Source organism: Cinclus cinclus, chromosome 1 (genome assembly GCF_963662255.1).
Source record: "Cinclus cinclus chromosome 1, bCinCin1.1, whole genome shotgun sequence".
NCBI lineage: Eukaryota > Metazoa > Chordata > Aves > Passeriformes > Cinclidae > Cinclus > Cinclus cinclus.
In genome coordinates, this window is record NC_085046.1 from 88,355,246 (window position 1) to 88,380,321 (window position 25,076).

The window sequence follows — 25,076 nt, forward strand, 5'->3', positions numbered from 1 at the left end:
ACTATTGTGAAAATGGACCAAATTCTAATGTCTGAACATATAAGGTCTAATTTTTCTTGGCTTTTTTTTCTAATTGATTTTTTGCATTTGGAAAAGATGCCTTCATTTATTTGATTCTATTAATAAACTAAGAAAGAAAATGCCAACATTTTATTCACAGATTTTTACAGGTGTTTTGCAATTTTAATTAGTCCACTGCAAAGGTTTCTTTTTAACTATATTCAGTGTCACACTTCTGTGACAGAGTCTGAGAACATAAGAACAGAAAATAAAAATCTGCTTGATCCTGAGTTACCCATTAACAACATATTCCCAACTGGTCTAACTATAGAAGGAGCTGCAAAAAAGGCAAGAGTGGTAACTCTCTATATAATAATAATTCCTGGTTTTGTCTTTAAACTGCAGCCTTGGCAATGACACATCCCTTTGCATCAGATAAAAAGAAAGCTCCACCTCTCTTCCAAGATCCTTCTGTCACCCTGCATAAAACCTGTAGGAGAGACAGGTTTTGAAGCATCTTCCCACTTTTAGGGAAAGGGGCTAAGGAGCCACAGATATTTCATTAAAATGTCAAAAGATTTGTCAGCAGTACCTGAAATCCCTAAAGAAGATGGCAGACCCAAGTGGGACAATAAGTTCCAGTATATTCTGAGCTGTATCGGATTTGCTGTTGGCCTGGGGAATGTGTGGCGATTTCCATACTTGTGTCAGATACATGGAGGCGGTAAGACTGGAACGGGGCTTTGCCAAAATACTGAACTGCAATTCTCATACAACTATACTAACTATACTATGGGCATGGAAATTACATAATTTGTATCAGTTATATCCCTTTTATAAAAACACTAATTGTCATTAATGTTTTGCACCAGTTAATTAGCTCTTTCTATAGAAGTATATTTAATTGCAAAACGACACGTTCGTTTAGGAAGACCAGAGTGATGGTGACCAGACTGATGATAGAACAAATCTATGTTAAAGTTTTATACTGCTACTACAGTCCCAAAGGAAGCAGGAAACTGAACCTGCAGCTGGCTACCTTAAGGAGAAATGAGAAGTTTTGGGAAGGCCTGAGGGAACTGGCCCCTAGACAAATGGCCACTGAACTTCCTTTTGGAATGGTGAGTGAGTAATTCTGCACCCTCCTCTGATGCTCTGAGGAGCTATCTCATCATCTGGAATTGCCCCTGCACAAAACTAAATTGTGCTTTGGGTTGTCTGTGAGGCTGTTTAAAATGCTCACTGATGGAGCAGCAACAGGAGCCTGCCAGGTGTCATGGACAGCTGCCCAAGCCTGTGCCTGGGCACCAGTTCCACAAAGAATTGCTTTAGGAGCAGACAATCTGGTAAATATAAATGGATCTGAAAAGAGTACTTGGTAACTCACCATTCACAGAAGCTTTTGAAATCTGCCACAGTAAGCTGTCTAAAGAAGAGTGAGCAAATTGTTTCAGCCCAGTATTATTTGTTATCTTTCAATGAATTGGAGAAATCAAAAATTCACACCTGGAGAAACTGTCAAATGACAGAAAACATTATCACATCCAAGTTTGTTTTACTGAGGTATTGTTGATGAACCACACCTATTTCAATCAACAAAGGAAGCAAGAATGGATGTAGCCTGTAATGGAAGGTGTTTCAGAACAGAAGTAGCCACTTAGGGACCATGGTAAGTGGCTTAGTGAATGAGCTATAGCAGATTATATAGAGAAAGAACCTTGGCAGATGTAGGCAGAACACTGGAAAGTAGGTAGAGATATTGCTGTCTATAGTAGGACAACTTCTGAATCTCTGAGTTTTTCTGAAAGCCCACTTTTCAAAGTAAACTTTAAAAATTAGACAAAATGCAGAAAAGCCCCAGCAATTATTCAAGGGTTAGAAAACTTCTGGGACAAGAAACAACTTAATTCAATCTATGTAGCTCATGAAGTTGAAAATTAAAGAGTATGTTTATCATAGCCTATAAACAAAAAAAATGGAAACGATTTTGGTGGCAAGGAGCTTTTAAAGGCTGATTATGCAACAGCTGAGAGTTGCAGTTACACAAATAGAAATAAGAAAATACATGAAGCGGTACTTTAGATTCTTCCCAGGACACTTGATGGTTTCCATAATTTATTTTAAAAATGTGACACCCAGTGAAACTCCTGCAGAAAAGTACCATCACTGGGTGGCTAGAAAGCCTGGAATGCACAATGTTTCTCTGTGTTTGTCCATGGGAATTACTAGAAAAAAAACCTGTCGATTCAGTTAATGATACTGGCATTAATGAGACATGATGAACATCTTTTGAGAGACATCCCCATAGAAGATATGGCATGAGACCTTCAAGGAAAATATCATTATGGAGCAGGAGCTGTAGGTCAAATCCTTTACAACATTTCAGGTGGCCTTTCTATCTTGGAAGGCAAGGGAAAAAGCACTCAGGATTAACAAATAACATAATAAAGCAAACATAATGTAATGTTTCTGTAATGTAGTGAATGAAGTGTTCAGTGGAAAGTTTGAAAACCCCAGACAGGGCCATAGAAAGATGCAGCTCCTCCACACATTTCATTGCACAGAGCACCTTCTGGAGCCACCAGCTGCAAGAGACTGCACAAAATTTGTGCAAAATCAGGATTAAGATGAAATATTGTTCTACTGGCCCTAAAAAGGATCTCACACTTTCCTATGAAGCACCAGTTGTCGCTTCTCTGTGGCCAGATGTGGCCAGTGGTGTTTCAATATCTTCAGATCCCAGACTCACTTTAGCAGATAGCAATGCTCATCTGCTCCTGAGGTGTGAACTCTCCCCTCCATCCTCCCTTCTGGAGTCCCCCTGCACCCCTGCCCTACAGACCTCACCACCCCAAGGGAAGTGACTGCAAGGAGGTCACTTGTCTTACAGACTTAACAGTGCTCAGAAAATCTGCTTGCTTGTGTATCCAGCTCCAGAACTCCACTGCTCCACTGTTTCCCATGGGAATGTCTAGGGACAAAAAATACAGGGGATACAGCAGGTTTAAAGAGAATAAAAACAGGAAAATGCTGCAGGGGCAAGGGCTGAATTGCTTCTTTGCTCCCTGAGTAGTAATGCTGCCAGTGAAAAACCAGCTTAAAATAGCCACCAGACTCAGTAATGGCAAACAGCTGCTTTGCATCACCACCAACAGTTGCACAAGGCAGTGGTGAATTAAGGTTAATGTATGGATGGGCATCCAGTGTTTGGTCACTGGGGTTCAATGCAGGGCTCGAAGAGCTCAATAGCAGGCTGGACTCTGTAACAGAGTGCAGTGAGGTTTGTGAATAATTTATCCTAGAAAGCTGGCATTGGAAAAGTTGAGTGAGTTATGAAAATCACTGAGAAGACATAGCTCTTGGATTTACATCTGTGTGTAAGGTAGCTGCATTTTTCTTCTGTTAATTTAAAACAGTGGTATGGTTTGGGCTTGCATTTGCAAAAGTGAACAGCTCAGGTGAAAAGCCCAATAGATTTTCAGGGGTGCTGGAGCATAAATCCTGCGTGTGTGCATGTGAAGATGTGCACATGGGAGAGACCAGCAGCACTGTGTTTAACTGGGAGCCCTGAGAGGCTTTCTGCCCACAGCCACAATCACAAGCATGGAGAAAGCAGGTATGGATATGGCATGGACATACTTGAAGGCTGAATGGCTTCCAGGGCAGTTTTACAGCTGGTTCAGGTGATATCCTTATTTCTGCATCTTTTCCAAAACAAGAGATGAAAACAGTGCTTGTGCATTTGTCTCATGTCAGCTGTTCCTGTCAGACCTCTGGCCCTGATTCATTGCACATTAGCGTTACTCAGTAACTTGGATCTAATATAATATCAGTTCTGCTGACATTTATCACCTGCTGCCGTTACTGATTGTTTGGATTTATTGCCCAAGTTAAGTTAGCTATTTACTTTTCATGACTAATGGGTATGAAGGTTGCTTGCCACAAGTTGGTGGAGACAAACACAAATGTTCCCAGGCAACTGGGATTGAAAAGAAGTCTCTAATAGCCCAGTATAGAGTTTGTCACTTAAAACAGACACTAACAAGTCACACATCTATATGTGTACACACTGAGTCATCCGAGTATACTTAAGAGAAACCAACCCAATTCTAGCTAAAACTGACTGCAGTGGTTTACATTTGATTATAACTAGTGCAGATATATATATATATATATATATACACACACATATATATACATGCTTGCTTAACCCATGGGTATTAAAAATGTGTATAGTGCCAGAGCCTCTAAAGTGGCTGAAAAATATCTTTAATATAAAACACAGTTTCTTTCTAGGAAAATAAATACACATAAACACTATAGTCATGATACAAAGGGAGAATTGTTTACTTCTGGGACAACCATTTACAGACTTTCATAACCCATGGCCTACTTGACCTTTTGCTCAAATTTGAACTACAACGTGCTGTGAAATGCCTGGTTCTCTGTGTCCTCAAAAGGAAAACAAAACCTAAGAGGTACAAATTGTATAACTGGAAGATACTGTAAAGAAACCCAAAGAAAACCAAACCAAAACAAAAACAAACAAAAAAGCACACAAAAAAACCCCAACCAACCTAAACAAACACAGTACGTTGGGAAGAGTTCAGAACTGTTCGCTCTCTGACAGAAAAGTTGGGTTACAGCAAGTAACAAACTTCATTTTCTGGTTTGTTGCCATGTCCTGCTTAAACCCATGGTGAAAAGCTGTGACATGTGGAATCAATCCTTTCATAATTTTTTATATTTGCCCTTTATATCTCAGGTTGTATGCTTGTATTTGAAAGCTGCCTGCTTGCATCCTTCACATCTCACAGGGGAGTTCACCAAGTTTGTTGTCTGCAGGTATTACCCACCTTCATTTGAAATGGCCATTGCCCCTTTGTTTTTCTGAACATGGCCTTGGCTCACTCACTGTTGTTCAAGGAGATACAGTTGTTTACCTGGGAAATTCAACCCTGCCAAGTTTCAGTAAGATGTGTAATGTGGCCTGCAAGGCAATGTCAGTGCCATTATAAGTGTGCTGCACAAATGCAACGCTTAGAGTAGCTCACACTTTTCATCTGGATTGAGGCAAGTGCAGAAGATATAAAAGAGGTCATGAAATGCGATCTTCTAGAGAAAGGGCTGAGTGTGATTAAGTTGATTTTTTTCCTACCTGATGTCTTGATGTAATTCCTTGCTGTGTTAACTATACCACACTGCTTAGCTCAACTACCATGGAGAGAGTGGGGCGGGTCAGAAGATCCCATCTCAATAGCTGATATTTTTTTGTCTGTATCTGCACAAATAGTTCCCACCCATTGCATAAAATTGCATAAATTATCACAGGTATCTTGCTATCAAGTTCTTAGTCTTTTGGAACAGTGCACCCATTGCCATTCCACCAACAGATCTGATGAAGTGGATCTCTGAATGTTTGCTGCATTCTATCACACTGAGATATGCTTTCTGAATTTTTCAGACTCTACAGATGCATTTCCTTCAAAGTTACTATTTTGCCACTTTCCAGGTCATGTCAGTCTTTATTATAATTTTTTCTACTCCTAAATCTCTATCTGAAGTGAAAGTATTATTCATGTTCTGGCCTTTCAAATGCTGTTGTGTCTTCAAATCATCATTTCAAGTCACTTGTTTTTCTTCTGCTAGCTGATCCACAGGCACTGGTAAGGTGCAAGACTGAACCCATGGATCAGTCCTTCCAAGTTTTTCTCCACCATTTAGGAAGTCTTAGTATCCCAACATCAAGAAAACCTACTGGATCTTCTCTGCTTCTCACTGAGGTGCATAGATTTCTGCTGGTCTTGGTTCACGTAGATTAGGAGGTCGTCTGGCTGATACTTCAAACTGCTTTACATTTCCACTAGTCTGCTCTGTTGGTCTCTCTTTCCAAGTGACAAACCCAATTTGGTTGCTTCACTCTGCTTTGCTGGTCACTGAGAACCAACTTTAGACTGCACTCCTTCCGGAGCCTTCTGCTCTCTCTGTCCCATGGAGCACTGGCAGCATCCCCCAGGCTGCCTAGTGGTTCATGCTCTTCCCACCCAGAGCATCATGTGCAGGTGATATAACAGAGGTTGTGCCCTTCAAGTCTCATTCTGCTGGTTAAGGTCGGGCTGCTGCTGTTCTGACCTGACTTGCCCGTGCATTGCCGTCGAGGGGTCAGGTTTTAAAAACCCTCTGTGCATGCTGAGTGCACCTGCTCCTTTCTCTCCTACTGCTGTGGCTGTGGAGCTGTCTCCACTCCAATGGCTCTTCAGCAATCCTGTTACACATTGGTGCTCCTCATCCCCTGGGACTCTCTTGTTAATGACACCAGCTTACCAGTAGTGCAGTAGTTGCAGTTGTTGATAGCCTGATTTGAAAAAGCTTTTGTATGCCTTCCCTGCTTTCTCACGTGCAAGGGGATTGCTCCACAGCTTTGTGATATCCTTGCGCAGGATTCCTTCCAAAACAACTTTTAACTCATGGAAGTTTTGGAGAGTTCTGGGGTTTTTTTCCCTTGACCTTCTTTTTAGTACCACGTGTATCTACTTGCAGGATAGATACTTCATGAATCTTCAGGGTCTTTCTGACAGAAGGAATGTTGTAGATTAAAATTTTCCTAAGTCACACCCCAGGGATGCAACTAAATCATGGTTTGGCAATAGTTTTGATTTTTATGGGCATTTCTCCAGGCTTTTAAAGTACTTAAAAATGCTTCACAACTATCTTCCTTTTTCACTTTTTGAGAGAAAATAAAAGCCCTAATCTCTATTCTTAAATTTATTTTAATTTTTTAGGTAGAATGTACAGATACAAGATAATTTGGTTTTTATGCTTTATGATTTTTTCTGCTAAAGTTTCTTTTTCCCATGCCCCATGGAAGCCAAATCTACAGAGTTCTGCTGTGCCTGTACTTAATGTCATATGGGTTCTGCTGAGGTTTTGCTGTGCTTGTGTTTAAATGCTCTGGTTTGTAATACCTGCAATATCTTAGGTTCTCTGTTGCTTGGATTTTTTGCTTACTTTCTCCATGGTTAGATTTCTCATGGCATTTTTTGAAAAGGTACTAATTTTTGGCCTTCTGGCATATCCTCTATTTATTAATCAGAGCCTTTGACTATACAATGCTAGAGGGCTCCTACTCACTATTTCATATCTGATACCTTACTGTTAATGTTTCTCCATGTTTTTCTATAGATAGGGGATTTTATTATGGAAAAGACTAAGCTTCAAGTGCTTCAGCACACTGTCTGTTCTTTTCCTCTTTTCTTTTTGCCTAAAAATATTGTAATGAAAATGAATTAATAACTAAAAACTTATTTTACACTAAAAACCATTTACTTGAGTTAGGTTTGAGAAAGATTAGCTTCATAAATTATTTATTGTTAACCCATTCTTTTGCCATATTTTCATATTTGCAGATAGCATGTTATTTTATATCATTCTCATGAAAAAACAGTATTCTTTTTCCAAGTGTGACATGTTTTGCCATGCTGTAAATATGCCTGGAGATACACGCAAGCCAGCACAAAGTAAACATGCTTTTATCAGCAGAATGTCTAAACACACTCTGCTGCCAGTGGTTCAACTAGCAAACAGAAAAGGGAGAGAGATAACAGCTTGCACTAATTATTATGCAGTTATTTCCCAGGAGATATGATACGGGAGATAGGCTGGTCTCTTAAAGAGTGCTCTGCTAGTGAGGGCTCAGTGTGGATTGCAGTGAGACAGCTGCTGCCCAGAGCCAGTGGAGGGCCAGGCAGACGGATGAAGAAGTAGATTGCTCCATACTGCAGCGCTCTGGTCACTTGCCTCAATATTTTGCTCTTCCCAGGAGAAAGTCCAAGGCATCAGACTGTCAGGAGGGCTGGGCTGGCACCCTCAGATGTGCTGTGGAGAGGGATACTGCAGCAGGTTTGAAAGAGACCACAGGACTGAGCAAGGCAAGAGATTACTGGGTTCTTACGGAAGGGACCTCAAACTGAGGATTCAACATGCTGGGAACTAACTGTGAAGTTCCTTTATCAAATCTGCTTCTCAGTTAAAAGCATTTTAAGAATAGAGATCTTAAGGTGAGACATTTATTTCCAAGTTTGGCAGTTTATGAACAGTTCTTTGCTTAGAAGAGCTTTGTGATTGTTCCTATGCATAACTTGATAAAAGGCTAAACCATCCAACAACACACCTTCTATGGGTGCTGTATGTATTTATTGCAGCACCTAACAAGAGGTAGCAAAGTTATTGCAATACTACACTAGCTGAAGAGATTAGATTTTATCTGCCCAGCCTTTCTAAATGGCCAGTGATTGCAGAACCCAGGCGCCATTCCAGGTGGAGACCAGAAATCCTTGTGCATTCCCTCACCTCTCTCCCAGGGCCGAAGACAGATCATAAAGAACGTTTCCAGAGTTGGAAGACCAGAGCTGAGCAGACCCAGATATGCGGTCTGGAGGCAAAGCAGGAATGGTAGAACAAGGCACAGGTTTATTGACAAAGCTCTGAGGCACACAGAATCTGTTCACATTTGTAGGATTAGGAGGTGGCTGAGGCAGGATTCCTGTCTTTGTTTCCCTGGAGAAAAGAGTCTTTGTGGCCACAGTAGTTGTTGGCCATGGCAATAAACATCAATCTATTTAAATTTAATGGGATATTTGGGTAGGTGGTACAAACATACTGGTGAAGCTTCTGATCTCTTGAAAATCAGCATCAGTACAAAAGAAAGGAGACCCAAACGTGTGACCCTTCTGAGGGAAGGTGGGGGAAGTGAGGCATTGCACACAGTTGAGCAGGAATCAGCCAGGCTGATTCCTTGGTAGGACTGGTCCCTTCCCACAGGCAACCAACAGGACACGCTGCTTCTGGCCCAAGGGAGATGTTGTGAGGAAAATGGAAAAGACATAAAGGACACAAACTGGGAAGAAATGAAGTCTCATGGCTCACACATCTCAGAAAACAACTTCAGCCTTGCTTTCAGTTTTTCATTAGAAGCTTTGTGGTCTGAGCAGAGCATCATGCAATCAAAAAACCTGGTCTCTTGGGGGTATACAGCACATCATTCTGCTTTTCCAGTGCAGGATGGGGGGCACAGGCCTGAGAGCAAGAAGAAACAATGCAATGCACTGAAGGGAAAACATGGTATAGGGACTTGCAAACCCTTGTGCTTTATAAGAAGGGGGGCCAAAGATGATGCGTAAAAGAAAGGGAAATAGATGAAATAGTGAGAGTACTTATAATGGGCTGTAGCAGTGCCTGAGGCAAGTGTCCTGTAGCACTAAGCATCCCAGTCCCTCCATCTTCACTACAAAAATTACCAGCAACAGATGTTACTTGGTAGCAATGATCCCTCTCTCAACACATCCTACAAGAACTTTGTTAGGCTCATAAAGCAGATTAATTACAAATCAGCAATTTCAGTGAGATGCAGATAATCACATGGCTTGATCACACTTAAATGTCATTTCAGGGGCTTTCCTGATCCCATACTTCATCGCTCTTCTCTTCGAAGGAATCCCACTGCTACATCTCGAGCTGGCCCTAGGGCAGTATCTGAGGAAAGGCAGCATTGGAGCCTGGAACACCATCTCTCCTTACCTTGGAGGTGTTGGTATGTCTCTTCAGGGCTAGCTCAAGGAACTGCAGAGAGCTCCCACCCAGCACTCACTTCCTACAGACCTGTGCCTCATGCTTTTTAGGATATATAAAGAAATTAGCATTAGGATTAAAAATAAATATTTTGCAGTGGGGGTGGTGAGATATCGAGGGGTGGTTTCCCTGAAAACATTCAAGGCCATGTTGGATGGGGCTCTTGGATGGAGTTCTGAGCAACCTGGTCTAGTTGAAACGTCCCTGTCCATGGCAGGGAGGAGGCACTAGATGATCTTTTAATGTCCCTTCCAACCCAAGCCATTCTGTGATTCTGTAATTCTGTATTGCTCTCATCAGGCGTTACTCCAGGCACATTTCAGGCTCATTTTAGGAGTCTTGAATGCAAACCTAATAACCTTTGCTGGGGGGAGCATAATGAACATGGACTCCACTATTCAGTGCTGCCCCATTCCAACTATACTCTGGTGACCAACAAGGGCTGCCTGCCCACAGTCCTCCCTCACAGCCCCTTTAGGACCCAGTGTTCTCTGTCCATTAATAGTCAGACTTGAAGAAGGACAGAAAGACAGGAAATCAAGGATCCTGGTACCTCCTAATGAGTCCCAAGCACATGGAAAGGCTCCCCTCCACAAGAGTGTGGGGCTACTGAAGGGACTTTATCAACATAGCTGGGCACGAGGGGCAGTCCACATGGTAGAGTGCATCAGACTGGTGTGCAATTCTTTTCTATTCATTGAATATATGAAAAAACACATCTGGTGCCCTGTGTCCATCATTAGGCTGTAAAAAGTGATCCAGAAGAGCCGCCATGAGAAGTTTAAGGCATTGACTCTACTGGGTATTTGAGATAACATCCTTGTGCCTGCAGGGCAAGGGGCAATGCCTAGGTGCTTCAGCCAGCCCTGCTGTATGGACCTGCTTTAAGCAGGTGCCTGAAATGGGCTTGGCACTGACAGCCCTGCCTGTGGGCCTGTGTGGGAGGAGAAGAGGTGGGTAAGAGATGTCATCTGAGGGCCAGAGGGCAACAAGGAAGAAATACCAAGCACCAGGTGGTGCTTCCAGCTAAACCATCTCCTACAGTCAAGCATGTTCAAACTCCCTTTGCAAAAATGCAAGCAAGCAGAAACTGTGGTGTTGATATTCTTCCCTCCTCATCACAGGAGTAAAACAGTTACCAACTTAGGGCATACATGCATGATTTGGGACAAGAGTGGCCTCACGCAGCTACAGCACACTATAAAACTTTGGTCTCTTCTGCTTCTGCTATTACAGTTGTCCAGTATTGTAGAGAACAATGGATTACATACTAGAGCAAAGATTTCAACCCTAACCTTCTGTGTAAGTAGAGAGTCTCAGCATTCCTAGAGTAGGGCTGGTGATCTGGGGGACTGTGCACAAGTGTTTGGCTACTGAGAACACAAATACCTATCTTTCATGGGGAAAATCTCAGGATGGGGTTGGGAGGATGGAAAACAAAGTCTTGAAAAAATAGGAAATGCAAGCTTTTAAGAGCTAGTGCTGTGACTGACTAATAACTTTTTCCAAAGCTTTTCTAAAGTGAGATCTTGGGCTTTCTGCAGGAGTTGGTTCGTGGATGGTGTCAGTTCTGGTGAGCTTATACTACAACACTGTTTTAACTTGGGTGATGTGGTATTTCATAAACTCCTTCCAAGAACCTCTTCCTTGGAGTGTTTGTCCTCTAAACGAAAACAGAACAGGTAAGTACACCTCCATGAGCACTGCTAGCAAAAGAAGGATCACAAACATCAGACTCAGGGCTTATCAGGAAACCACACTTTATTTGGCCCTGAGTTGTGCACAATTTGTGTGGTTTGATTGCCTATTAAAAAGGTACAAGAGTCATGCTAGCCTACTCAAATCCATCATCCTCACAGGACCAACAACAGCCAAAAAGACCATGAGTCCTTTAGCTTGACTTTAAAATGGGATACAAAATAAAGATCAAGTCCAGTTATCCATTACTAAACCTTTACTAAGACTAAAGAGAGACAGTGTACATTAGAAAGATAAGGAAGAATGCTCTCAGGTTTATAAAACTATTTCTCAGCTTCCTTTTTTTCAGAGAGCATGAGAGAAAACAAGCTCCAGGGCACAGCAAGAAATATCACCTGAGTAAAAGGCTAAGAAAAAAGATAAAACATAGAGAAATTAAACTTTCTTTTGGAGGCCTTGGGACTGTTCTAGATTAGGAAGACAAATAGACATCACAGGTTGTGGTGTACACCATGTTCCCAGTTCCCTTTTCTTCAGACACAGCCTGGCTGGGGAATGCCCACTCCCCTGCATGCAGATGCCTGAGGTTCCTGTTCACAGAAGTCCTGGAAACTCAAATCAGAGAGGCCAAAACCTGAGTCTTTCCCCACCACAGGGTCATGACATAGCCTGGGAAGCCTGGACTTAGATGTATCCTCAAGTGCCTGAAGTTTGTTATGGCCCCACCAACTGGTAGCTATACAGCTAAAAAAAGACATAGTTTTCACTACAATTAGTTTAGATTTTTACCTTGCACTGAGAACAACACTGTTTCTAATTAGGAAGTTATCCCCTGTATAAAATGCTGGTGATGTTCTGGTGAAGGTCTCGCCTAAGTCTCATAGTCTCAGTCTGCTGTGAGAGCTTGCCTTGCTGTATGTTAGAGAGAGTACAGAAAGTCCATCTCTGTATTTGATTTTGCAGCCCACAATTTATTCTAACACTTGCCATTTTTTTATTTTCAGGGATCCATGAAGAATGTTATGAAAGCACTGCAGTAAATTATTTTTGGTACAGGAAAACTTTGAACATAACACCTGATATTGCTGAGAGTGGCAGGTTACAGTGGTGGCTCATTTTGTGCTTAGCAGCTTGCTGGGCAATTGTTTATCTCTGCACCATTCGAGGAATTGAAACCACAGGGAAGGTATGGAAAGGGCAGAGAAGTGATTATCCCACAGTTTGAAATCTTGCCCTCCAGACACTGAGTTTTTACCACAAGGAAAGCCTTCCCCATTTACCACACTGGCACCATTCATGTGCTCCTTGTCCAACAAACTGAGAAAAGCAGTACAAGTGGCTTAAAATGATGCTTCTCTCCTTTTCCATTGCAAACACTTCTGCTCTACCAGCCTCCCCTCACACAGCTTTAAGAGCCATTTTGTTACAAATACATTCTGCAAAAGTACACCCTGCTTATTTGAAAGACAGCCATATTCATCAGTAGCTATCTGATCTAATATTATTATGATTGTATGTTGCAATAATTTAAATAGGATTTGTCGAACTTACTGCCAGTAACTGTTTGTCTTCTGACCTCCTTACTTTAGGCAATTTATGTAACAGCAATATTTCCATATCTGGTCTTGACTATATTCCTTATTCAAGGACTCACTCTACCAGGGGCCACTGAAGGTCTGATTTACCTCTTCACCCCTAATGTAAGTATTAGTAATATTTTTCCTTTTACCCCCCCTCAGATTTCACACTGTATACCCATTTTCCAACAACTCCTGTTTCCGATGTCTATCAAAGAGCTCAGCTAAGCTCTTTTTCTGAGATGAAGTGACTTAAGTATTTTAATATATTTTCACAAGAAAAGAAGCAGCAAAGAATTTAACGGTTCAGTAGTAAGCATATTAGAAAATACTGGAAAATTAAGTTTAAGAATGTTTTGGGTGCCTCAGTCTTGAATGTGTAAGTGAAACTGATGTACTCCCCAAGTACATCAGAAAGATGGGATTTCCCTGCCACTACTACAGAATTCACACAGCTTTAAAGGATTCACAGAGAACAACTGAGGAATTACAATGCACAGTGATTTTTTTGGAAGGTTGAAAGTAATTTTCTCCTGCCCCTGTTTCTTCATAGCTTTTCTCCCCTCCCACATATCTCTTCCTAAAAGACAGAACTGCTGGAGAACAGCCCCTCTCCCATTTTTCTAAACTTCTTACATGGACAGGAGTTCCAGATCCCTCCACATGCTGGCCATTTCAGAAGTACCTTTTCTATATTGTCCTTGGCAGCATTCCCAAAAACAAAGTCAAACTGTCCCACTAAGTGGTTGCTATCCACTCTAGGCTCCTCACAGCTCTGCCTTCATGGCTAAAAAGCTCAGTGAAGTGGTGGGTATGGAGGAGAAAAAGGAGCACTCACTGACACATTGTTGAGCATCTGCTGCCCCTTCAGACACAGCTTCAAACACAGGAGCACTGGGTCCTTTCCTTTCCTTTCCTTTCCTTTCCTTTCCTTTCCTTTCCTTTCCTTTCCTTTCCTTTCCTTTCCTTTCCTTTCCTTTCCTTTCCTTTCCTTTCCCTTTCCTTTCCTTTCCCTTTCCTTTCCCTTTCCTTTCCCTTTCCTTTCCCTTTCCTTTCCCTTTCCTTTCCCTTTCCTTTCCCTTTCCTTTCCCTTTCCTTTCCCTTTCCTTTCCCTTTCCTTTCCCTTTCCTTTCCCTTTCCTTTCCCTTTCCTTTCCCTTTCCCTTTCCCTTTCCCAAGAACACAGACATTAAAGAAAACATAAGCCAAGAAGCTCAAAGATACTTTATATGCCAGGCTGGAAAGGGACAAGAGCAAGCGCAAGCTCAGATATGACACCTTTCCTTTCATCCCTCCTTCTACAAGCCCAGTGGCACAGACACCCAACTAAATGCTGTTAGAGCTCCAGGACAAGCTTGGTTTTTACAGAAGATCAGGACATACACTTACATTTCTGAAGGGCCCAGACAGGACTGTAAAAGCTTGGTGCAATGTCTTAGGGAAGAAAGCAGCTTAGACAACACAAACAAAACACACCTTGGCCTGTCATAATTTGGTCTCTGCTGCGCTGTCAGGTTTCTCTGGAAGAACTCAGGCATTTTTGGGATTTAGTTTGCAATGATCCTGAACTGAATGCAGAACACTAGATTTGTGTGTACTCACAAAGCCTGGAGGTATTGCAGTGCTCAGGAGGAGCAGATCATCATAAAAGAGCCGGATGGATTTGTACACTGGCAACAGAAGTCAGAATGAAAATCTGCCTGCGGTCAACCTGCAGCTGATGGTTAGCTGGTTTGAGGAAGCAGATCCTGGGAACATCCTTGAAAAGGCATCTGAAGATGGTTTTAGTGATGTTCTTACCTGCAGATGTGGTAAAGCTGATGTAACAGCCTGGTAAGTGATACCTGCACAGAAAGTTAGTATAAGACAGATGGCTTTGTTAAACTAACCTACCAATTGCTACACAGGGTTGTGGCACTTCAAGGACTTCAAAAGGACAGTAAGCACACAGCTTCAGCACTGCCCTTCTCTCTTTGTGCCCTTATCTCACAACTTCAGTACCAGTACTGCCTTTGCAGTACTTAGGCTATTCCCACCCCTGCTGTGAGCAAGCACCAGTTTTTCTTTTATACTTCTCCACAGGGGATGTCCCAAAGTTAGTTGTACAGGAGGGCTGTTAGGTTTTTTGGCAGAGATTTACTTGGCCCACCCAGGCCACATCAGTTTACAAAACTGTAAAGCATATTTCTTTCATGTGTGATGTTTTCTTCTTCTTTTTCTGTCTTTTTGCAGAAAAGGTTTTATCAAAATAATGTAAGAATTAAATCACCTACTGTCTGTTTCAGCTTGCTTTTAAAATAAATAAAATCAACTTTCTTGGCATTCTTCCCTGACTGGAGTCAATATTTTCCAACTTCTTTCCAACTTTACAGTGCAGCAGAAATTGTAGTTTCTCTGTAACAGCTGCTACATCCATTATCTCGTAACTGTGACACTTCAGTGTTGTTTCTGAAGTCTGTGAAAGAAATACTTAGCACAAATAGTCCCATCTTACCCAGTTTCAACATCACGGTCACCGAACTGAATTTGGTTTTCTAAACCACAAGTTTTAAAGTTTGTTCACTTTCCAAATTAGTATTTTACTTCTTGTTAGTAAGTACCACAAATAATAAAAGCATGCATGTGATTTTTAATTATGTGAGGCTGTGTTTTTATTTTCATGCAAAAATACATAATCACCTTTTGTCATCTGACACACTTTCCACCCTAAATTTCAGAATAAATAATGACTACTTTTTCTCATTCACTTTCAGACATAGAGAAGTCTGATGATTCACTCACCTACTTGAAGTTCTTGGTTACTTGGAAAATGAAGCTGCCAAGAAAACAAAGTCAGTACTCTGAACTGACACCTGAGGGGAAAGCAGAAGTTGTACAATGATGAAGCCACACATGAGCTGGAACAGACTTTTGGAAAGGTTTTTGGAAAAATAAATAACCAGAGGCAGCAGAAATGAGATTCTATCATGCATCAGCAACAGTAGCAACAGCCTGCATGGTTCAGCTTCAGGGGACACCTGTGTCACCCAAGGAATACAAATGTCTCCTTCTCCAGTCTCTTTCACATTTGAAAGAGCTTCAGAGATTGTAAATATCTGGAGGTTCTCTGGCAATGAACAATTCTTGGCAATGAAGAACTTGGTTAGGCAACTTGCTTGTGCCCAGAACTCAGCAGCTATTTAACAACCAGTGAGGATAGCCAAAAAAACCCCAAAACCCAAAAAAACCGCATCATCTATTGACAAAACCATTAGCTGTTTTTACACCAAAATTACACATCACAGCCACCCCAGTAATTTTAAATTCTGTTTCTCTCTGTGCTTCACATATTCAAGAATACAAACATCTTACTGCTCCCAAGGGAGCAATTATATCACCTTTCCTTCTTACTCCTCTGTTCATTCATTAACACTGATTGTATATATTCATCCACATGTTTCTGGCATCAGCACATTTTTTTCTTCTGAAGATATGCTTATAAAATCTGTATGCCATATAAATATAAAATAACACTTTTAATAATTTGCTGAAGACCAGATAATGACATTGCCATGGCATGCTTGCCTGCCCATTATCTTTTCAAATTTGGGGGTTGATTAGTATCTTTTGGAGTCAATAAATACACTGCACCCAACACCAGACTCATTTGCCAAAGTTCCCAGTCAGAAAGCCAGACTTTTAGGAGTCACATCTGTCAGCACCAGCTGACTTGGCAGCACTTAATCAAAGTGTGAAGGCCACAGAGCCATGTGAGTGCCATTTCTGTGCTGCAACACCACCTTCACAAGGTCCTGCCAGGGAGCACTCTGGCCTTTGAGAGCTTGGCTATGATCCTTCAAAATAAACCTCTAGAAGGGTTTGCCTTTGCTGAAGCATTTCGGCCAGCAATGGTTCCATGAATCTACTTGCTATGTTGTTTTGTACAAAAGGTGACAGCAGTTCTGCTGTGGTCAAAGCACTGGCCTCCCTGTGGAGAGAGCACCTGCAGTAATGGCATTGCCTGAATCCATCCACACTGAGGTGGACCCATTATTCTTGCTCTTCAAGCTCAGGCCAGCTCCACAGAAAACCCAAAATGCTGTGAAGGGTGTTTTGGTATACTTACTTCTCACTCCTACATATGTTCCCAGTCATGGACTTGGATCACTAGCACAGGCACACACAAAACACACAAGTCGTCCTCTGCATGACTGGCATGCAGATTTGACTCAGACTGTTGTAAAATAAAGTGAAATAGTCTACAGCCCCAGCACCACTTTTGAACTATCTGGCTTTTAAAACGTTCTTAGCAAAACATTCTTCTATTCCGCTTCCTTGATAATGGATCAGAGAGCAATTCACATGGTAGGGAATAACACATCACTTTGTAGTTTCTTCAGGAAAGTAATATTCAATGATCACGTTTACATTTTGTGCATTACTCGTATTCTATCTCTTTTATATTGATTTCAATGTCAAGATTCCTTAGTGCAGCTTTTTAAAACCGCTTAATGTTCTCTGTAATCCACCAATCATTGCTTTTTAATTTACCTTCCTGTATCACACTCCCATTACAACAAAATTCAAATTTCATTGTCAGTTTACCTTTTTTCTTGTATTTCCTATGCTGACCTTCTATCTTTATTGCTGTTTTCTCAGCACTTTGAATCGCAAAAGCTCTTTTTACTAACTGTTCTCTTCTTGTCAGCTTGTGCTTTTAGTCGCTTCTATTAAATTATTTTTAAAGAAAATTTGGCAAGTTATGGAATGACTTTCTGCCTTTAAACAATGAAGGTTTGGTATTTGTTTACACAGTTTTAGGAAGAAAATGTTCTTTAACTGCAGGTTGAATATGTGAATCAAAAAAAAAGTGAGAAAAAATGTATTTTTCCTATTGTGTTCCTAGCATCTGTCATTTAGAACCACATTTTCATCATCAGACAAAGTGTACAATAAATAAGATTCTATAACTGTTGCACACATTTACATAGCCTCAATTATACTCTTGAAAAAACAACTGATTTACTGACCTGTTTAATACCTATTCCCATTTTCACAGTATTTATATGGCAACACAGCTCAAAATTTCAGAAGTGAAATAACAGGTCAGCTATGAGAACTGCAAGAGAAAAAGAAATTGTAATTTAAGCCTAATGCATGCATTTCCTCCAATAATTTCAGCTGAATACTTTGAAAAATCCCCGTGTATGGCTTGATGCAGCTACACAGATTTTCTTCTCCCTCTCTTTGGCTTTTGGAGGGCTTATTGCATTCGCAAGCTACAACCCAACAAAGTGAGTAGAGCTACAACATTTATTAGCTGGCTGAATTCTTACTGCATTTTGTGCAACTTCTTTAAATTTTCAAAATGCTTTCCTTAATTTTTCTAAAAGATCTTTTGAAAAGTATCTGTCTTTCTAAAAGGCCCAGTAGATTTCCTAATAGAAGACGGAAGGGGAGGGAGAAAATAATTTTTTTAAAAAATTGTTCGCAAAAATACAATTTCTTGAATTGAATTTTTTATCACAGATAAAAAAACCCTGCCTTTTTTAATCACTTCACTTGTTTGAATGCTATCTCTAGAAATGACTGTGAAAAGGATGCTGTGACAGTAGCAATTGTGAACAGCATGACATCCCTCTATGCTTCCATCCCAGTCTTTTCTGTTTTGGGGTTTAAAGCAACTACAGCCTACTGGGACTGCTTGGACAGGTGAGAAAGCTGTGTTCCCAAAGTTATACTGTGGTTTCAGTGCCTAAATTGATAATGTGTTATTTGAAAGACATGTATTTAGAGAATTTATTTTCATTAGAAAGGAAAAGCATCTGTGTGGAGAAGTTTAATGTAAAAATAGTACTATGGGACTGAGTCAAGGATGATCATTTGTCAGAAGGAAGACAAATTATAAAACAACCCATTTCAAGTGGTGCATCAAGGTTTGCACCCTACTCTCAGGCTAGCATTAGAAGCAGTAAAAAATCCCCACCTTTTTCTATTTCACCAGAAATTTATTTCACTAACTTATTAAAGTAGTGGAAATGGTCTGGAGACTTGATAAAACAATAATGTTTTAGAGACTGCATCTGCAGAAAATAATCAGAGTTCTTGTCTGAGACATTAAATTATCTGAATATTTTCTACTATTTTATATACAAGTTGTCAACTAATATTTTCCTTTATACTGTAAATAGAAGCATAGAAAGCAAACACAGCTTTGGAGTATCATCTGAATACACAGCATAGCATTTCCACCACATCATCTGCAAACTTTTAAACTGTATGGTGGCTTCTCTGGCAGGAACATTATCAATATCATCAATGAATTTGATCTTCCAGAAGAAAGCATCATGCGACAGAACTACACATCCTGGATTAGTTTTTTGAATTCATCATATCCAGAAAAAATTGCTGGACTCAAACTAAAAAGCTGTGATCTTCAAGAATTTCTTGATCAGGTATCATAACTGCTTTCAACAGGTAACCCTTAAACAAAGTCATGTAGAAGGATTGGTATCTTCCTTTTTCTTTTAAGTACATCTACTCTGTTCTGCTACATGGGCAGAAACTGTTGGTTACAGATTAAGTTTACAACATCAAAATTTCAACACAAAAGATTATAGAAAAAGGATGCTGAATGGGAATTTCCTAAATCTGTATTTAGGGAAGTATCAAAAAATCCATTACAATGTACACTGTTCATCACCAAAATACATCATGATCCTCTTCCTCTTTTTATTTGTCAACCCTCCTAAAACATTTCCCTTACCACTAAACACAGATGTTTTTTCTCCGTTTTCTTGTCCTACCTCATTCCACTTGCTCCAGGGACCCTGTTTGGTACAGTCAGTGTGTGCCAATGCACAACAGGGCTACCATACCATAATAATGGTAAAGCAGGCTATTTTACTCACATGGTGAAATCCAAGGACAACATTCCAGCCCTGGCACAAGTCAGGCTTTTTTGTCTCACTTCTTCTGATGGAATTTCTGATTTACAGTTTTAAATACTTTACTTCCAAATCATAGCAACATTAGGATTTTTCCAAGTTAGATTTAAATATCCTTGTCTTTTGGAGACTAAATCAAGAGAAATTTGGTTGAAATCGGCTTTTTCCCTATTAGTCTTTTCTGTCTTGGCCATTATAGGGAATTTTGGGACCAATGATTCACCAATTCTCTTGGTGATCACATCCTTATTTACATCTCTTTCTTTCCAGAAGGTACTATATCGCAGATTTTTAAAACACACATTTAAGATGGTATTAGCAAAACAACTGCTATTACAATTACAATTCTCCAATCTGCTTTACCCCGAACCCTTCTCTCTGCAGACTAAAATCCTGCTCCATGACAGTCTAGGTATCTCTAGTAGAACATTTAAAATTAAACCCTGCACTGCCCATTTTCTCAACTGCTGCCGGCCACAGAGGCCACAGACTGACCAGCAACCTAGACTCCAGTATAGGACAGCAGTGTGTTACGATTACTTTATGCATGAGAAATGACACCGTAGTGTGTGCTTCTATGTGTTTGTGAATTCTGCAGAGTGTCTCAGGAACTGGTTTGGCTTTCATCGTTTTCACTCAAGCTATCATCCTCATGCCAGGCTCCCAAGCCTGGGCCATCCTGTTTTTCATAATGTTGTTCAGCTTGGGCCTTTCTTCAATGTTTGGAAACATCGAGGGTGTCTTCACTCCTCTTCTAGAGCTTCAGATTATACCTAAATCAGCACCTAAAGAGCTATTATCTGGTAAGGTATTTGCTTTGTTCAAAGAAGGTGGCTTCCTTACAGAGACACAAACTGTCAACTGTTTAATTAATATCACAGAGGAATTAATAATTTACAGTATTAATTTAGCTGAATCTCACAGTGTAAGGGCAGCAGGTTGTGTTTACAGAAGATAAGCAGAGAGATGAGGTAGCAGTTATGGCAGAAGATGTCAGGTGACAATATTATATTGCCTTTGCCAGCTTTTTTTCTTAAGTTTGCAAGTCAAGCTGTCCCAGTCAGAGAAAGCTTGTTAAATTGCTATTCCTGGAGCCAGGATCACTCTGAGCTGATGCAGTCATCAGGAGGAGCCTTGTCTTCCCTTAAGTCTTTGGCACTGATACAAATCACTTTAAAGCACCCAGTGACATCACCTGGTCTGCCATAATCACCTGCACTACTTACCACTGTTAAGAGAGGTCATTCACCCCTATTTCACCCAGGTTTATGCTGCTACAGATCGTTTACCACTTGAAAATTGCCGCTTGAAAAATGAGGAATGAAGGTGTGTGATTCTGTTTTGGCACTAAAACTGGAGTCATTTAAACCAGAGATGGCTACTGAATGAAACCTGCTCCTTAAGAAAACAGACTTGATGACAGTCTGAGAGATCCTACTGTGAAACTGGTTAGAAAAAATCTATGGCAGTTGCCCTTTTAAATTCTTATGGGAAATATTACTGTCATGTCTTTTGCAGAGTATTCCTGTGGCATCTACATTGTATTCCTAATGTTACAATTTTTCATGTAGAAACAAATTTATTCCCAACTTGATGAGTTAACAATTTTAAAACTGATTTTCCAACTGTGAATTTAAAAAAAAATAAATCTAGAGCCAACATTTTACTGAATTGAACTGAAGGCCATCTCAGAATTAGAAGCAATTAGCAAGACATTAGAAAGACAGAAATTGATTTGTAGCCCATGTCTCTGTCCAGCAATACCTTTATTCCTTCCTTTCCTTCCCACTTTTTCCTCTCTATTACCGCAAATCTAAATCTCGGCTGAAGGAGAACTGGCTGTACAGAAGTGTGCTGAAGCCCAAATGATACATGCTGGAACACAAGGGACACACAGTTGTAGCTCTGAGCTTTCTGAGGAAATGGGGGCAGAAATCCAGGGAGTCCTTGTATCTCCAAAGTGCCACTGCCTGCAATTTAAGCTTATGGCTGCATGGAAATGAGCCACTTGAAACTCAGTACAGCAATCAGAAATTAACACTGAGTCACAGCACAGCCCAGGCTGTCTAATGGAAGGAAGCACCAACAACTGAAGGATATTCTGAGTCACATTAATGCATTCCTCCTGCAACAGCGGTGCTCTTGGCCAACACAGAGGTGAAAAGTGAGTTTGGAAAGCGGTATTAGTTCCTCTAAAGGAGAAAATAGCTTGTTGCAAGTCCATAGAGGGAGAGAGAATAAAAATTCTTACAACAAGAACAAAGCAATTTAGGACAAAAATAAACCTACCAAGTTCAGCACCTCAGTAACAAAGATGTTTTTTTTTTCTTCAGGTATAATATGTCTAATTTGCTTCCTCATTGCTCTGTGTTTTACACTGGGTTCAGGGAGTTACTGGATTGACATTTTTGACAGATATGCAGGCTCAGTGCCTCTTCTAGTGATCGCTTTCTTTGAAGTAATTGGAGTTGTGTACATCTATAAAATTAAAAGGTATGTTGAAAAGAGATGGAATATTTTTCTTGTAACACATAAATGCAGCTCAGGGTGCAGTAACTTTGGCCTTGACCTGATTTGATTTGGTGCTGATTAACTGAGACTTCTTCCTAGTATGCTATGTTTGTTCCCTTTGCAATTTTATCTTTTTGTTTTAAATATCTGGATAGTTTACAAAACTGCTTCAATATTTTCATAATTTATGCTTAGAAACCTTATACTAGGTGCTCAGATAATTAAACTGACAATATAAATTGGTCATTCATCTCTGGTATGGATCAATAAAGACCTACTTGAATGATATTATTATTTACTTGAGCAAGTAGTGCATCATTAAAGAATGGTGTAGAATAGAAAAGATTGACAGTGCTGTACTCTGTGTTTCCAACTTATAGGAAACTATAAAGAAGGGAAGCTTACCACTCTAGATCTATTATCATCATAAACATGCCTTCTTTTACAAGGTTCAGTAAAGATGTGGAATGGATGACCGGACGAAAACTCAATCTCTACTGGCAGATCACATGGAGGTTTATTAGCCCTCTGCTCCTGCTAATTGTCTTCATGGCCTTCGTTACTCTCCAAATGCAGAAGCCACCAAGCTACACAGCCTGGAACCCTAAATATGTATGTTCTCAAATATTTTCAGAACTTCTAATAAAAGGAAGAATTATCTTCCTCCCTTACCAGATCCTTCAAGATCATTGCTAACTATTGCTTACCCATTGAATATAGCCTGAAGTGTGCTCTGAATGAGAAGGCTCCAGTGTGCAAAGAGGTTACACATACTAACAAGTGCCTCTTCTTGAGGTATCCTGCTTAGCCCATGCTCAGTATTTCTTATGGATGTATGTACTGCTCAGAAGTGTTGAAGTGAAACATGTCACAGACATTCCATAACTACAGGGGGTTCAGAGGCAGAACAAATGCCTGAGCAGAGCTTTAGACCTGCATAACAGACATCAGGGATGAAAGCATTTCTCAGTGAGAAGAACCACTATCACTGGGGCCCTGGTGAATATATGAACATGTACTTTTGCCAGGCAGACAGGAAGGCAGTGGTCTGAGTGTTGGTTAATTCAGCAACAAAGATATGTCCACGCTGAAAACATTTAATCTGGATGTCACTGCCTCACATCAATTGCAATTTCTTTGACCCCTTGCAAATACACCCTGTGTAGGGGCTTGAAGATCAATTCTGGTCTTAAACTATATGAGAATTGCACACCAAACGCCATCAAGTATCTATCATCCCAAATAAAACTTACAGCCACAGATTTGCAGAAATTATCATAATTCTCTCAAAATCTCTGATACACATCTTCCCTATTTGACAAAGAACATGCCCAGTAATTGCTGAAACCAGGTAAGCTTTGAGTACAACAAGAATGATCATAGTTTAACCAAGAGAGGGTGAAGGTCTGGTAACACTTTGGGCACTCCCCATACCCCCAGGAATATGTCACAATTCCAGCTATACATCTATGAAACTAAAGCATTTACAGCCATCTCTAGACCCACAAGAAGGGTTTGCAGAGGACACAGCCACTGAATGTTACTGCAGAGTAAAATTTTCACTATCCTTACTAAAACAGCGTAAGAAAATAAAAATAGAAATCATAGCAAAATCGAAGTGTACCTACAAATTATTTGCTTTGTTTGCCTTTTTATCTCCGCAGGAAGGCTTTCCCATGAAAGAGGAGAAAGTTTATCCACCTTGGGTACAAGCCATCTGTGTGCTGTTGGCTGCACTTCCTTGTGTGTGCCTACCTCTGGTAGCACTCTTTCACCTGGTCAAAAGAAAGCGCAGGAGCAAGGACCCAAGCTTTGTACCACCAGAAGTCTTCTCCTGTCAGGGGGCTAACATCAACTTTTCTCATCCAAAAGAATAAATATCCATTGTGCCTGTCTGTTAGCAAAACTAAGACAACCTTTGTTAGACATAATTAGCTGTCATTTGGTATCACCCAACCAACCTGGTAAACACAGTTCATACACTTACAGCAATCACTACACACTGTAAACAATGCTGTTGTGTTTCCTTCAATTCCAACCAATTTCACAGCTTCATGTATCTCTCCAGCCAAAATTTAAACTTGGAAAGCCTGTTAAGTATTGCTGCTGGCTTGTCTTTCTTCACTTTTAAAAAACTGGTCTGTTCCTAAGCATCAGCAACATAAACTGATAAACACAAGCACCTTCAGTTTCATTCACTGCCCTGCCCCCCTGCTCTGGGAGAGGCAGAATGGAAGCTCTTTAAGAATAAGGACCGTTTTTTTCCACTACACTCTAATTTTTGTAAATCCCTATAGACACTTAAAATAGCAGTCATTCTGTGATTATTTCATATTCTCAAGCATTGCAAGAAGATAAAGCAACAGCAGACAAAATAATGTATGTTAAGTTAAGTCTGAGCAATTAATTGTGCACAAATATCTTATTTTAGTATATTCCAGAATTTATTGTAGTGGAAAATATTGTAAAAAAAATTCTGCATTTTTTCTCCTTTATTTCTAATACTGAACACAATAGCTGAACAGCATAACAAAAATGCAGATGCATAGCAGCCTTTCAGTGAGCTGCAACCTTACATTACATGAAATTAATCCTTATTGAAAAACAGGATTTCCTGTACTTGGCTGCAGATCCTGGCCCCTGTGTAGTGCTGGGAGATGAGGCTTCCTCTTGTCAAGATACCTGAGGAACCAGCAGCCTCTGAAAAAATGTGGGGAAAGTATGTGAGAATTAAGTAT

General features: G+C 40.4%; 1 protein-coding gene across 1 annotated transcript; it reads left to right on the forward strand.

The window, feature by feature from the left end:
• Window positions 1-567: 567 nt before the first annotated feature.
• On the forward strand, window positions 568-24,215 carry LOC134048448 (sodium-dependent neutral amino acid transporter B(0)AT3-like). Its single transcript, XM_062500204.1, has 12 exons — window positions 568-724; window positions 9,449-9,589; window positions 11,172-11,309; window positions 12,330-12,511; window positions 12,915-13,025; window positions 18,062-18,174; window positions 18,464-18,592; window positions 19,179-19,335; window positions 20,426-20,630; window positions 22,161-22,320; window positions 22,788-22,950; window positions 24,003-24,215. The coding sequence occupies exons 1-12, from the start codon at window positions 568-570 to the stop codon at window positions 24,213-24,215; spliced, it is 1,869 nt and encodes a 622-aa protein (XP_062356188.1).
• The last annotated feature ends 861 nt before the right edge of the window (window positions 24,216-25,076 follow it).